General features: G+C 42.3%; 1 protein-coding gene across 1 annotated transcript; it reads left to right on the top strand.

Annotated features, from left to right (window-relative positions):
* The first annotated feature begins 10240 nt into the window (after positions 1 to 10240).
* LOC127611174 (frizzled-7-like) lies at positions 10241 to 12446 on the top strand. Its single transcript, XM_052081542.1, has one exon. The coding sequence runs from the start codon at positions 10429 to 10431 to the stop codon at positions 10876 to 10878; it is 450 nt and encodes a 149-aa protein (XP_051937502.1). The 5' UTR covers positions 10241 to 10428; the 3' UTR covers positions 10879 to 12446.
* Positions 12447 to 13364: the final 918 nt, after the last annotated feature.

Below are 13364 nucleotides of genomic sequence, written 5' to 3' on the forward strand. Positions count from 1 at the left end.
CAGGATTTGTTTTATCTATCTAGGATCTATCTGTAGCTAGCTACCTAGCTAGATAGATGGATAAAGTTCTATGTGAACACAAAAGCCATCCTCACATTGTTTACTTAAGAGGCTATGGTTATGGGCTGACACCAAGGTGACATCTTCATATGTGTATTTTACGAATACATCATTCATTTACATTTATTGGCTGACTGGCTCATTCACACGACGATGTGACACCGCTCTTTGGAACTGCGTTGAGTGTTCTTGAGAAGCTAGGTGTGGTCAGAAAGAAAAACTGTGTCATAAAAAGACAGCGACGGCCATCTGGCTCAGGTCAACCTCCCACCGAGGGCGCTGATCACTGTAGTTTGTGTGTGTGTGTGAGTCCCTCATCGTGAAAGGTGATGACCACAGCTGTGTGTGTGACCTCCGAACCGCAGGGGGGCCTCCCCCGACACTACCCCGCCTAATCCTCTTCCTTCTCCACGTTCCTTTTGTAGGGCCTCTGCTCCTATTCTTCAGCAATCCCCTCCCCCGCACTTCTTTATTTTAAAATCCTCTGTCAAATACACAAGAATTAACAATTACTTTAAAAATCATGAAACACAAGGACCACAGAGCCAACATCCCCTCCCCCATTATTTTGTATCAATTAACACCTGACCTCCAAGAAACATTTGTGCTGTGCGTGGGGGGGAGGGTAAATAAATAACAAAGAATAATCATGCTGCTATCTTTTGAATGGAGTCATCATTGAGTCAAGGCCAGAATCAGCATTGACGTTATCTTATAAAATTGATGTTTTCTTGCATTTTCGCATCTGTTGTCTGGGTCAGCCTGGGAAACGGTGGAGTGAACTCTTAACAACACTGGAGCCCAATCCACGGATGTGTCCACTGGGCCCATTTGCGGCCCACCGTCCATTTTTTTCGTCGCACAACGGCCATACTAAAATTCCCATTTGTCACGACCCGTATTGATTTGCTTGCATTGTACAACTCACTTTCCACACTCAATGGCAAGAGAAGAAAAAGACAATTGTTCTCATTTCTCACTTCCTCATTTTCCACCCATTACTTGTCACTGAAATAGTAACAATATTTCTATTAGTAACGCCCCGATGAGTAAAGATAATTCCACTACAGCGCAATAGCAATCGTTTAGCACACTTTCTGTTCCATATAACAGTCAGTTTAATGGAAATTAGGGGTTCAACCGATTAGTCAATTATTCAGGATTCAGCGAGTCAACATTACAATACTGTACATCGCCGTTTAAAACTTTAAGTTATTGCTGGTCAGTGTTTATGGCGTTTGGTTTCTCATTTTCCCTGATCGCCCAATTTAAAGACAACTTTCGACTCGCCCAGCTGGTGCTTTTGCTGGACTGTAATGTGATTTGTGGGATCCAAAACACGCAATCCGTGTTTAAAGCTTAAACGAAAAACCCTGTCTGCTGTCATAGCACTAGGATTTGTCACCTTTCTCTGCTGCCGAGGCTTTAACTTCCTGATAAATCCGCACCAATTGGCAACTCCTCCCCATTCTCACCACACACCCAAAGCAAACGTGGCGTCAAAAAAGATTGACGGAAGAAGTGGAAAGAGTCGCATCCCGCGCAACTTACTCAACTGGACCGAGTGTTTTCTTGTCTGTGATTTTGACTGAAGTGCATGATTTGTAACCCTCACCTACTCCTCTCGTAACTACAAAGTCAAAACACATGTCGAGACAAAACAACACTTATAGGGCAGGAAGTGCTAAACAGTTGGTGTCTGTCAACCTCACTGTGGAAGCATCAGTCACACGACCAACCCCCATTATATAAACACACACACACACACACACACACACACACACAGTTCTGATGAGTGGCAAAAAGTTTCAGATTCCTTTTTTGGGAATAATGGGAATAATGACCACTTCAGCTCTTCAGCTGACACTAAAATATGTTGGCTGCATTATGAGCTTAGAGAGGAACACTCTATCCTTCTGACTCAAGTGCAACTATGACCCTGTTCAGTCTGTTACACTGTATGATCCATTCCTTAATTAGGATGTCCGGTGGATTTTTTTTTAAAATCGGACTCATGGTTGGGGACCTGTGGATGCCCACCCCACCACGGTTTGCACACACCTCTGTTCCCCTTATTGATTTAAAAGAGCATAGCCCCAGCAATACTCCACTGTCTGCTGTTGGCATTTATTTTGCTTTGTTTCCATGATGACCAGACCACTAATATAGAATATTGGTAAACTACCGGGATGGCACCCAGCTCCTCTGCAGTGAGCTGGCATGAAGGTTCCATTTCCTCTTGTAGCTTTTATACAGAGGCGTCATTCCATGTCACGATAACTCTGATGTCTTTAATAATGTTCAGGATCTTTTACAACAAAACTGCTATGGTGCTTTGTTGGCGCTTGTGTCTTGCGCCTGAAATAGGCAGCATTTTCACAGCCCCACTCGGTGGTGATGGACAGTCTGCGGCTGGATGGATGCATGGCTTGAGGAGCAGACGATGATTCGAAAGGAGCGTCAGCGCAGAGCGCCGTTGCAATAATGGAACTGGGAGTCGTGGCTTGGAATTGAAGCGGATTTACATGGGACAGGGGAAGAGAGCCAATCTCTTTTCCGTTAATTGATGCTAAGCTTTTTGTTGCTTTCAAGCTTAGCTTGTAGCAGACGTGTGCACATTTCTGCATGACGTATTTGATCCACTGTTGAAAAGGACACCTTGAATCGCTCCTCTTTCATCTATAACTGCTTCAGGCAACAAAGTGTATGCAGGGAAGTGGTTAAGATTGCACCATTGCCTCTGTCTAATGTGCTGTCTTGTATTATTTTGTCATTTTATGTTAACTTTTCTTTTGATGACGGTGCGGGCACCCGCAGTGGCTCCTCTTGTTGTCTGTTTAAGAGGGAGGAAATTTCACATTTGACAATGAAGTTGTACTTGACTTGACTTGTTTGGTGGGGAGATACTTGCGCATGCTTACCCTGAACACTGAACAGTTATCCATTTTCAACATTCACATTCAAGACCCATTTTCAGGCATTTGTCGTGTATACAAAGGTCCAAAACAATGCTGCTTTTCGTCCATAATCAGCAAAACAGCCCCGTGAAAACAGCCTATTCTGTAGAGTGAGACTCATAGCTTACTGGTTCAACACATGGAAGAAACCACAGCCCTCTCCTATGAGTTCCCTTCTCAGGCATGCGAGACTCCTGCGTTCCCAAATGACCAGTCCTTAGGCTACATTAATCTCTCCTAAGCAGACCGTTGCTTAAGACCATCTTTTTCTTGGGAGGCCCGACTAATCATTCCGCACGTTGCTCCTCACTGGAATATTCAAATCCTGCATGGAATGAGGGTTGCAATTCCTTGGGGGAATCAGCTGAGGTGGTTCAAGCATCTGATTACAACTCCTGAATGCTTCCACTTCAATGTTCTGGTGTGTGCGTGTGTGTGTGTGTGTGTGTGTGTGTGTGTGTGTGTGTGTGTGTGTGTGTGTGTGTGTGTGTGTGTGCAAAAAAAAAAAACGCTGGTAGAATTAAGTGTTGGCATGGTTCTGCAGCGGTCACAGAAGAACACTCGCTCTTTTTCCTATCTCGGCTGATTGCAACCCTGCACTGAGAAATAATGGATGGATGCTGATATGATAGACAGATCAGAAAGAGAGAAGGGTACTGGTACAGTATTAGTCATTCTTTTTAAGAGGCTAATGAGCCTCTCGTTGCAGAACACACACTCTGGTGGCCCAAATAAATACTTCTTTCAGTACCGTGCGTGTGTTTGTGTGTGTGAGAGAAAGGGGGGAGCGGGTGAGTAATCCAGCACTGTGGGCTTTCTGTGCTGCACTGACAGACATTAACCAGCTGCCTGCATTCCTCACTCTCTTTCTCTCTCCTGATTTCTTGCTTGATTTCCCGATACACTTACCCTTATCCAAGTCACTACGGAATAATATTCCACCTTTTACTATACCACTCGCACTATGCTGGTTATGATCAATCAGTACTCCTTTTCAGGACTTCGGAAAAATCTATAGCAGGTTTGGGCAAAGAGTTGCATTAAGTAACAATTAAACAGACGACCTCCGCCCTTAAAATTGGTTCATTAAAGCATCCTTACAGTTTTTGTGGCAGGGGAAAAAAATGAGACGGGGCGAAAACTTAAAAATGAGAAATAGAGTTCAATCAAAATTTGCACGCAAGCAGACAGCCAAACACAACCTAATGCCTGATCAAAGAAGTGTCTGCCGAGTTCACTACAGGTTAGGTAATACAGTATATACACATACATAAACGGCTCCACGCTACTGGCATCTCCTCTGACCACAGACATGTTGCTTTGTCTCACAGGAAAGTGATAATACACTATCAGAGCGAAAGGAAAACGGTCTACATTCCTAACCTGACAAGCCAAAGATAATTTACGAGGTCATTATTACCTCTACTGAAAAAAAAACAAATCAATTTTTCGGTTGCACGTGATTAAAAAGTGTTAAACTAACAGACATCATGTGTTTATTTCTTAGGAAAACACAGGAAAAAGACATGGGTTTTCCAGATTTGAATCATCTGCAACCATTGTAGATGTTCAAATGAAGTAAATCCATCCATCCATTTTCTAATCCACTTCTTCACGAGGGTCGTGGGTGTCCTGGAGGCTATCCCAACTGTCATCGGGCAGTAGGCAGGGGGACACCCTGTACCGGTTGCCAGCCAATCGAAGGGCACACAAAGACAAACAACCATTGGCCTTCACACTCACACCAATTAAAATTAAGAAAACCTTTATTAGTCTCGCAATGGAGAAATTCCAGATTCACAGCAGCAAAGTTATGAAAGGAAGAAAGTAGAACAACAAAAAAATAGGAGCTGCTGGAAAGGCAGCCACTCTCGCGGCGCCATTTTGAAGTCAAAATAACAAAAAAAATAACACAAGACAACACATAGGACAGAGACAGTCGTGCAATCTTCACCACTTTTCCGTTAAACGCTTTGTAGTTTTAAGCAGTTACAGATGAAAGAGGAGAGGATCAAAGTGTCCTTTCACCAGTGGATCAGAGACGTCATGCTCAAAATGTGCACACGTCGGCTACAAGCTACGTTTCAAAGTCAACAAGAAGCTGTAGCATCCATTGATGAAAAAAGAGATTGGTTCACTTCTCCTGTCCCATGAAAATCCATTTCAATTCCAAGCGGCGGCTCTCGGTTCCAAATACGCATCGGCGCTCTGCGCCGACGCCCCTCTCTCCTCATCCTCAACTTTAGCGGCCATCCATCCAGCCGCACCAACGGCAACTGTCCAACAGCGCCGACATATCCACTGAACAAAACGGGCTTGTGAAAAATGCTGCCCATTACAGGCGCAAAAAACACAAGCGCCCTAGGTCTGTCCAGCACCGACAGTCAATGGTGCCGCCATTCCTCCCAATCAACATCTGTGCTGGTATAGGCGTGCTGCCGAGAAGGCGCAACCACCAAGCGCAGATACTTCTCCTTTGATGAATGTCGTGGCCAAAAAAATGCTGAAAACAGTCCACATCAGGTCCACACGATGAAACAACAAACAACGTGACAAAACAAAAGACAAAAACACCAAAAAAGAACAAATAAGCAGGGCTCTTGAAGAGCATTTGCCGACGGCTGCCTACTCGGGTGCCATCTTGGGGAAAAAACAAACAAACAAGGGACAATTTAGAGTGTTCCATTAACCTTCTATGCATGTTTTTGGAATGTGGGAGGAAACCGGAGTACCTAACCCGCATAGGCACAGGGAATGGGGGCATGTTAACTCCACACAGGAAGGCTGGAGCCGGAATCGAACTCTGCACCTCTGCATTGTGAGTCTGACCTGCTAGCCAGTCGATCACCGTGCCTCCCCATATACAGTATATGTATCTAACATTTGTTTCTTTATTTTATCGAATAGATATTAATTCTAAATCTATTAATTATAAATAATAAAATTCAAAAGTAATGTTATTGGTCCAATTGACCTCTTTTTCAAATTTTCCAGACACATTTTTGCTTTTCTTTTTACCTCATCGAATGACTTGGCCCATTGATTTCAAAAGTTTGCCTCTCCACCTTATCTCTAGAATATCCTCAAAACATGTTACGTAACTGCCACTTGCTACTTCTGATAAGCTAAAATTAGACTTTATTGATCTGTCATGCTCATGATAAAATGGAACTGCAAAAACAAGCACAGACTACATCAGCATTTTTCCCGGGTGATGTAGTCAGACAACTGGTTATTCTGTCCTCCTTGCGAACGTACTTGCAGTCGATGCTCAGGAAAACTTATTTCACGTCGTTAGAATGATTGCTGTGTTAAATATAAAATATACAAAATACATTGCTTTAGGGTTAAGTCACTATCTCGTGCCGAAGAAGTCATTCTCATCAACCTGTGACAGTAGAGACATATCATGGAAAACTTATTTTTCATGGCTTAAATATCAGTAAAGCGTGACATTAAGCAATCAAGTGAATCTAGCCACTATCGTACAGAAAAAAAAAAATCTTACACACCATGTTGTCATGTCAAAGCCAAAAGCTAAGTACGTACACAAATGTTATTGGACACGCAGATTAGCCTTAGCTAACAGCATTACCTTCTGATAAGCGCCATTTTCTTAAACGCTCTCTGAACTTGTCAACAAGGTGGCAGTGGGACGTGTTTGTGTTTGGTGACATGACAATGTGCCACATATACGCAAGAAGTGTGCCTCCGTGAATGGTAATGCTTTGTTTATCGTTTTGGACTCTCGCTTCTGTCGTCCATTTGTATTAACCACATACTTCACTGTGGTGCCCTTGACTTGTGCAAATAAAGTACAAATTACACCAATCCTGACCCAGACTGTAGTCTGTACACAGGCTTTATTTGACTGTAAATCACACGATACACACGCATAGACGTAGGTCAAAGCGACAGATTAGACTGTCAAGGTAAATCCTCTCAAACATGTAATGTGGCCAACCCACATGCCAACGAGGGCTGTCCACAAATTGAATTACCTCCTTAGCAAAAGTAGAAAACTTGCGTTTACCCCACCTCAAGGCCATAAATTACACGGGAATAGATCGACACTGTAGCTGTTTTTTTTTTTTTTTTCATGTGGAAGCTCAAATACTTGGCATGACATGCACATGTCTGACTATTATTAAACTGTGCCACCAGTGACTGAACCCGGATTCTTTCTTCTTTTGTTTATTTCACATTGGTCTCCAGTAAATCTCCAACAGCCGTCCAAATACCAGCAGACTGTCTGGAAACCTGTTGGACTACCTCCATCTGCCCAACCACTGTGCACACCGCCCTGAAGCCACAGACATACACAAGCAAACAGCAGTAGTTACACAACTCAAAACGTAGCCAGTTGACCTGACATGGTTGCTACATGCTACAATATGCAGCGAGACGACATTTTATTTGCTCTACTTGCAGATATGTCCAATGTGCAATAACAATTCAGTGGAATAATTCTTGAGTGAAGTACCGGTACTTGGAAATTCTATGTTTTGCGGGGAGAATATGTTTATGTGATTGGACTTCTTTTGTTTTAATTCTATTATAGAAGTAACTTATATGACTATTTAAAGATCCCCACCCATCCATACATGTTCTACAGCAGTTGTTCCTCGTGAGGGTTGCGTGTGAGCACAAGTCTAACGCAGTCACAGGGCACACATAGACAATTATATTTATGGAGAATTTAGAGCTCTCAGTGAATCTAACTTGCAAATTCTGGGAATTTGTGAGGAAGCCGGAGTACCTAGAGAAAATCCACACAAGCACATGGAAAACTGGAACAGAGAAGGCCAGAGCCAAGATTTGAAGTCTAAACCTTTGAACCGCGAGGCAGATGTGCTAACCACTTGTGCAACTTGCTGTCTCAAGCAAATCCAGTACGTTATTTGTTGGAGTGTTTCAATTGCAAGCATACAATGTATACTGGTAGTTGATATGATAATTTTTCATGGTTTATGATTTAATTAAATTGAATGTTTGCAATTTCAAAATTGTGTTTCTAAATACATTATATGGGTTTGAAGATGACTGATAAAAATGTGAGAGGAGTGAGAAAAATGTAGCAGTGAATTTTGGTGATATAGCAGAGACGTCAGGGCCTCCCTTGCAGGCCTAATCATTAAAATATTAATTATGATTATAGAAAATATAGAATTTTTAACACAAGTACTCAAGTCATCACTGTAAAAAAAGTTTAAATATTCTTCTTGGCACAGGATAAGAATGCTCAATGATCATATTCGACTGGATATGCTGATGCTCACTTGTCTCCAGTTGAAGACATGGTCATGTGTCAAACATTTATTTTCTCTTTTTCTTAAAAGCATTGCAGGAATGTTTTTACAGCTATGTCAACCTGTTTTGAATGTGCAGGTGCTGAAGTTTTATGTTACGCCGTGACTACGAACTAAACTATATGCACGAATAGTATGTTGAACCGCCGAAATCTGATCGGACTGACTCCAACATTTAAATTGAATAGCCTGCACTGGATTATTTGAAGGCTTTTAGCCATTAAACAGATAGACAGTTCTCATAACACAAGTGATCGCAACAGATTATATTTTACATAAAATAATATTTACTGGTTGTTTGGGTGCAGAACAATGACATATCTATTGGGAGTTGTGAGGTTCTGGGATTGAAAATACAAACCAATATAGACGATAGAATACAAACTAGTACAAACTGATACAACCCAACCTGCTGAGGGACAAATTCAAGTGCGCAGGGGCTGCCCATCACCAAAAAGATTGGATTGCTGACTACCTCACGAACCGACGCGGGACTGCAAGTCTGACATGCTTCTCTGTAGCACCGGGGTCCCACAAGGAACTGTCCTGGGACCTTTCGTGTTCACCCTCTGCCTTCATATCAGTAGTAGAAAAAGTAATGAACCGACAACACTGTGGTAAGACGCTGGATTGCAAGTCTGACAAGCTTCTCTGTGGAACTGGGGCCCCACAAGGAACTGTCCTGGGGCCTTTTGTGTTCACCTTCCGCCTTCATATCAGTAGTGGAAAAACGAATAAGCAAACAGACATTGACGTCGTACAAACATGACTGGAGTGACAAAAACAAGTTCTCTGCAGGAAAGGTTACAGTTGCCTCTCCCTGCTCAGAGGGATGAGGACTTTCAGTGTTCAGGGGATACTCATGAAGATTTATAACTCTATGGCTGCAACATTTTTCTATGGAGTGGTCTGCTGGGTAGGCAGCATATCTGCTTGGGACAAAAGGAGCCTTAATGAGGACAAGCAGTATATATATACTGGATTGATGGAACGTTCATTTACTTGGGCAAAATGAAAACAAGTCCTCCATCCTGACATTAATACTTGTGTTTCATTCACCGCTTTATTGAGCTGATGCGGTCCGAAAGACCCTCAAGGGAAATCACTACTTGTGCCAACATTCCTAATCAATAACTTTAGTGGCCTGTGTCTTTAATTATTTCACAGCATCGTTGACAGACATTTCACCCGAATAATGACAAGTGGTCTGCATGCTGAATTTATCTCTGACACGCACCAATTAGTTTCTCCGCGGCTCAGACAGATGACGGAAGCCTTGTGTCTGTTCACCATGAGACAATTTCATTGTTTTACAGCGACAAGCTTCGATCGATACAAACTGTCTTCCTTTTAATGCAATGACACTGGTTCGTTATGCATTGTAAGAATTACAACACACAGTCATATTCGGTGCATGATGTAGCGACGTACTGTCAATACAATAAATTTTCAATATAATGGATGAGACTAGAGTTGGGCAACTTCAACGCTGGAGGGGGGTTGCAATTTTTCATCAGTGCTACTGCAGTGCCACGTCGGCCCATGCACTTCCTCACCAGATGTATGACAAAAATGCCATTTTAAATCGAGACAAAATACAAAACATCTACTCTTAATATTTGGTGAGTTCTCAGCAGTTGGTGTTCCAGTGCTCTAGAAATTGAGTCAAGTCTGTATTTGCAGTTCTACTCTTGTCTAAACAATAAAGTGGTAATGTGGACTTTCTAATTTTTACTGAAGCGCATGAGTTGATTCAGGACTTTTCTTTCTTACTTTCTTTCTTGTTTGTGTTGCCATTTTTTGAATGCAAGCTTGTATACCTCTGAAGTACAGAGTGCCTATACTTTCACCACTTGCAGCTAGAGATTTTTTTTTCTAAATGGTTGTTGTTGTGAAAGAGTGGGTGTTTTTTTTTCAATCTCCACCCTCTCAATAGAAAAGGAGAGTGGGCTGCTTGAGGGATGAAGACATTTTTTTATGGAAAGATCTGAAAATATCATGAGAGAGGTTTGACTTTGGCTGTAGAGTACCCCACTTGGACGACTGGAATTTTGTCTCTTTGTTTTGACAGAAAGTTTTCCTTTTTCTCCTCTTCCACAACTATGGGGGCATTGTGGCGGACCGCAGGCTGCGCGCTTTTGCTGCTGCTGTGCGGGCTGGATTTCTTACGGTTCACACACGCCGACCGAAGGCTTGCGGTTTGCCAGCCCATATCCATCCCGCTGTGCGCTGACCTTCCCTACAACGAGACCATCATGCCGAACCTCCTGGGCCACAGCACCCAAGCAGACGCAGCTACGGCTATGCGCAGCTTCGATCCCCTGTTGCAGGCCCGGTGCTCGGCGGATCTCAAATTCTTCCTGTGCAGCGTGTACGCACCCGTGTGCACCATTTTGGAAGAACCCATCCCCCCATGCCGGCCTCTGTGTGAGCAAGCACACCGAGACTGTGAAGCCAATATAACCGCGATAGATCTGGAATGGCCGGAAAGGATTCGCTGCGAGAAGTTCCCGGTGGGCGGATTGTGCGTGGGCACTGTGGGTGCAGTCTAGCATACGTAGGAGCCTCCATTTGTTTCAGCTTCTGTCTCTTCTACACCATCGTCATCATTATGCACTGTTTGAACATGAACATCATGTTCTTAATAATCATTCATCCATCTATATTCTCGACTATGATTATGGTTGAACTGGAGCCTAACCCATTTTACTTTGGGAAGGAATCAGGATACACCCTGGACTGGTCACCAGCTGATGACAGGACATATGGAAACAAAAAATAAAATAAAGTGCATTCTACACTAAAGTGAAAATTAAACGACTCCAATGTTTAAACACATGCCAAATATAACATGCAAATGCATGGAACATCAAAGTTGAATACAACCGACCTGCACAGAGGCAGTGATTCTTTTATGTACCACTATAGCAGGGGTGTCAAACTCATTTTTGTTGTGGGCCACATTGTTGTTACCGTTTCCCTTGGCGGGCCGTTATAACTGAAACCAAATTAAAAAGGTCAATTTACTCAACTATTGTTTAAGTTGCTGTCCTGAGGGGTTTGGTTCCAAGAAAATGCTTACAAAATGTGTCTTATTTATTGCATTTGAAAATGTTACATTTTGGTCCAGATTTTAGTAAGCATCATGGAAGTTGACATGTTTGATTTGATTTCGCGTTCCACATAAGATGATGTGGCGTGCCAGATATGGTGCCCGGGCCTGTTCGATCCCGGCTCCGGCCTCCCTGTGTGGAGTTCGCATGTTTTTCCCGGGCCTGCGTGGGTTTTCTCTGGGTACTCTGGTTTCCTCCCACATTTCAAAAACATGTATGGCAGGCTGATTGAACATTCCAAATTGTCCCTAGGTGTGAGTGTGAGTGCGGATGGTTGCACGTCTCTGTGTGGCCCGCGATCAGCTGGCAACCGGTTCAGGGTGTCCCCCGCCTACTGCCCAAAGTTAGCTGGGATAGGTTCCAGCACACTCTGCGACCCTTGTGAGGATCAGAAAAGGGATGGAAATTTTGAAAAAGGCGGTACGTATTTTCAAGAGTGATTCATCATTTCACAAGAATAAAGACGTCACAAGTTCGGGATATTCAACAGTAAGCTTTTTTTTAAGTTAGATTTACTGTACATCATAATTTCCATCATCAAATTACCGACATACAATATTATCTCCACTGATATCTCCTTCACTTCCCATTGTAAAAGGATGACTTCTTGTAATGTTTGGACTTATATCAAAATATATGTATAGCTTATGTTTAAAAAAAAAAAAGTATTGTTTTCCCCCTCATAATATTGGACTTCATGCTTGCATAAATCGACGACTTAAATCATTTCATGTATTTTTTCCCCTTTCCAGTGTTGCCTTTTTGACCCAGAAAATTATCAAGACATTTAAAACAATAACAACAAAGAAACTGAATGAATAGTTTTATGCACAACAAAAAGAGGGGAAAAAGATTGATTCTGCAGATATGTATTAATTTGTTTTCATTTTAATGATCCGAAACACAGTTGATGTGAGAATTGTTGCTGTTTCATGCTCCAAAATGTAGTCGTCATGTAAAAATGAATTCCACCCAAAAAAAACAAACAAACATGTTTTGATCCCTTTTCTGTTGAAAAGAGTCTCTTGATTTGCTTTGATGCATCTTTTTTTTTTTTTTTAGACATTCTTAGCTTTTGGTTATATGAAGTGTCTATTATTGGAGATACTATTTTTAGATCGCTTTGACATGTGTTTTCTCGTTTTATTTGCTCCACAGCAATTCAAGCTGTCATCGTAGACTCACGGTACCATTGATGTTAAAAATATTTACTTTTGAAGAGCAAAACGATTCAAGCCTTTTGCAAAATGTGGCAGTGTTGTCAGTCGGTTGATTGAGGCGTGTTAAGCACTAAGTACGCTTGTAGAACATATCTGACATCATTTGTGAAAGAGTTATGCCCCAGTAACCATTATGGCATGAACACAAATATAATACGTATTAATTAATTGGTTATATCGTAAGTGGTTAACTGTTAGACATGTTAAGGGTTAACATTTTGAGACTTGAAGTGCTTTGGGATCGGGTTGTTAAGGGTTGTTAAACTCGTTTGCAGTACGAGGCATATCATAGTTATGGTTGCCCTTAGGGAGGCGAAAATACATATATATTCATTCATTCATTCATCTTCCGAGCCGCTTGATCCTCACTAGGGTCGCGGGGGGTGCTGGAGCCTATCCCAGCTGTCTTCGGGCAGTAGGCGGGGGACACCCTGAATCGGTTGCCATATATATATCATCGCTAAATCGTCACAAATCCCATTTCAGTATGAACTCTACTTTGGGTTCGGGTTCAAAGTTCAAATCACGCTGGGTACAGCAAAGGAACCAAATCCAAAACAGAGTGTTGGAAGTCACTGAAAATCAAACTTCAAATGCTTAAATCTCTTCTTTTTAGGAATGTGCAACATAGTTTTGCTTCTGCTAGAGTGTGAGGAAGTTACAGTTCTTGGCCCTTACCAAATGCATTTGAGTATCATCATTTTT

This window comes from Hippocampus zosterae, chromosome 12 (assembly GCF_025434085.1).
Source record: "Hippocampus zosterae strain Florida chromosome 12, ASM2543408v3, whole genome shotgun sequence".
Taxonomy (NCBI): Eukaryota; Metazoa; Chordata; class Actinopteri; order Syngnathiformes; family Syngnathidae; genus Hippocampus; species Hippocampus zosterae.

Excerpts from the sequence above, each read along its gene's own strand:
- LOC127611174 (XM_052081542.1), top strand. The coding sequence starts at position 10,429 with ATGGGGGCATTGTGGCGGACCGCAGGCTGCGCGCTTTTGCTGCTGCTG.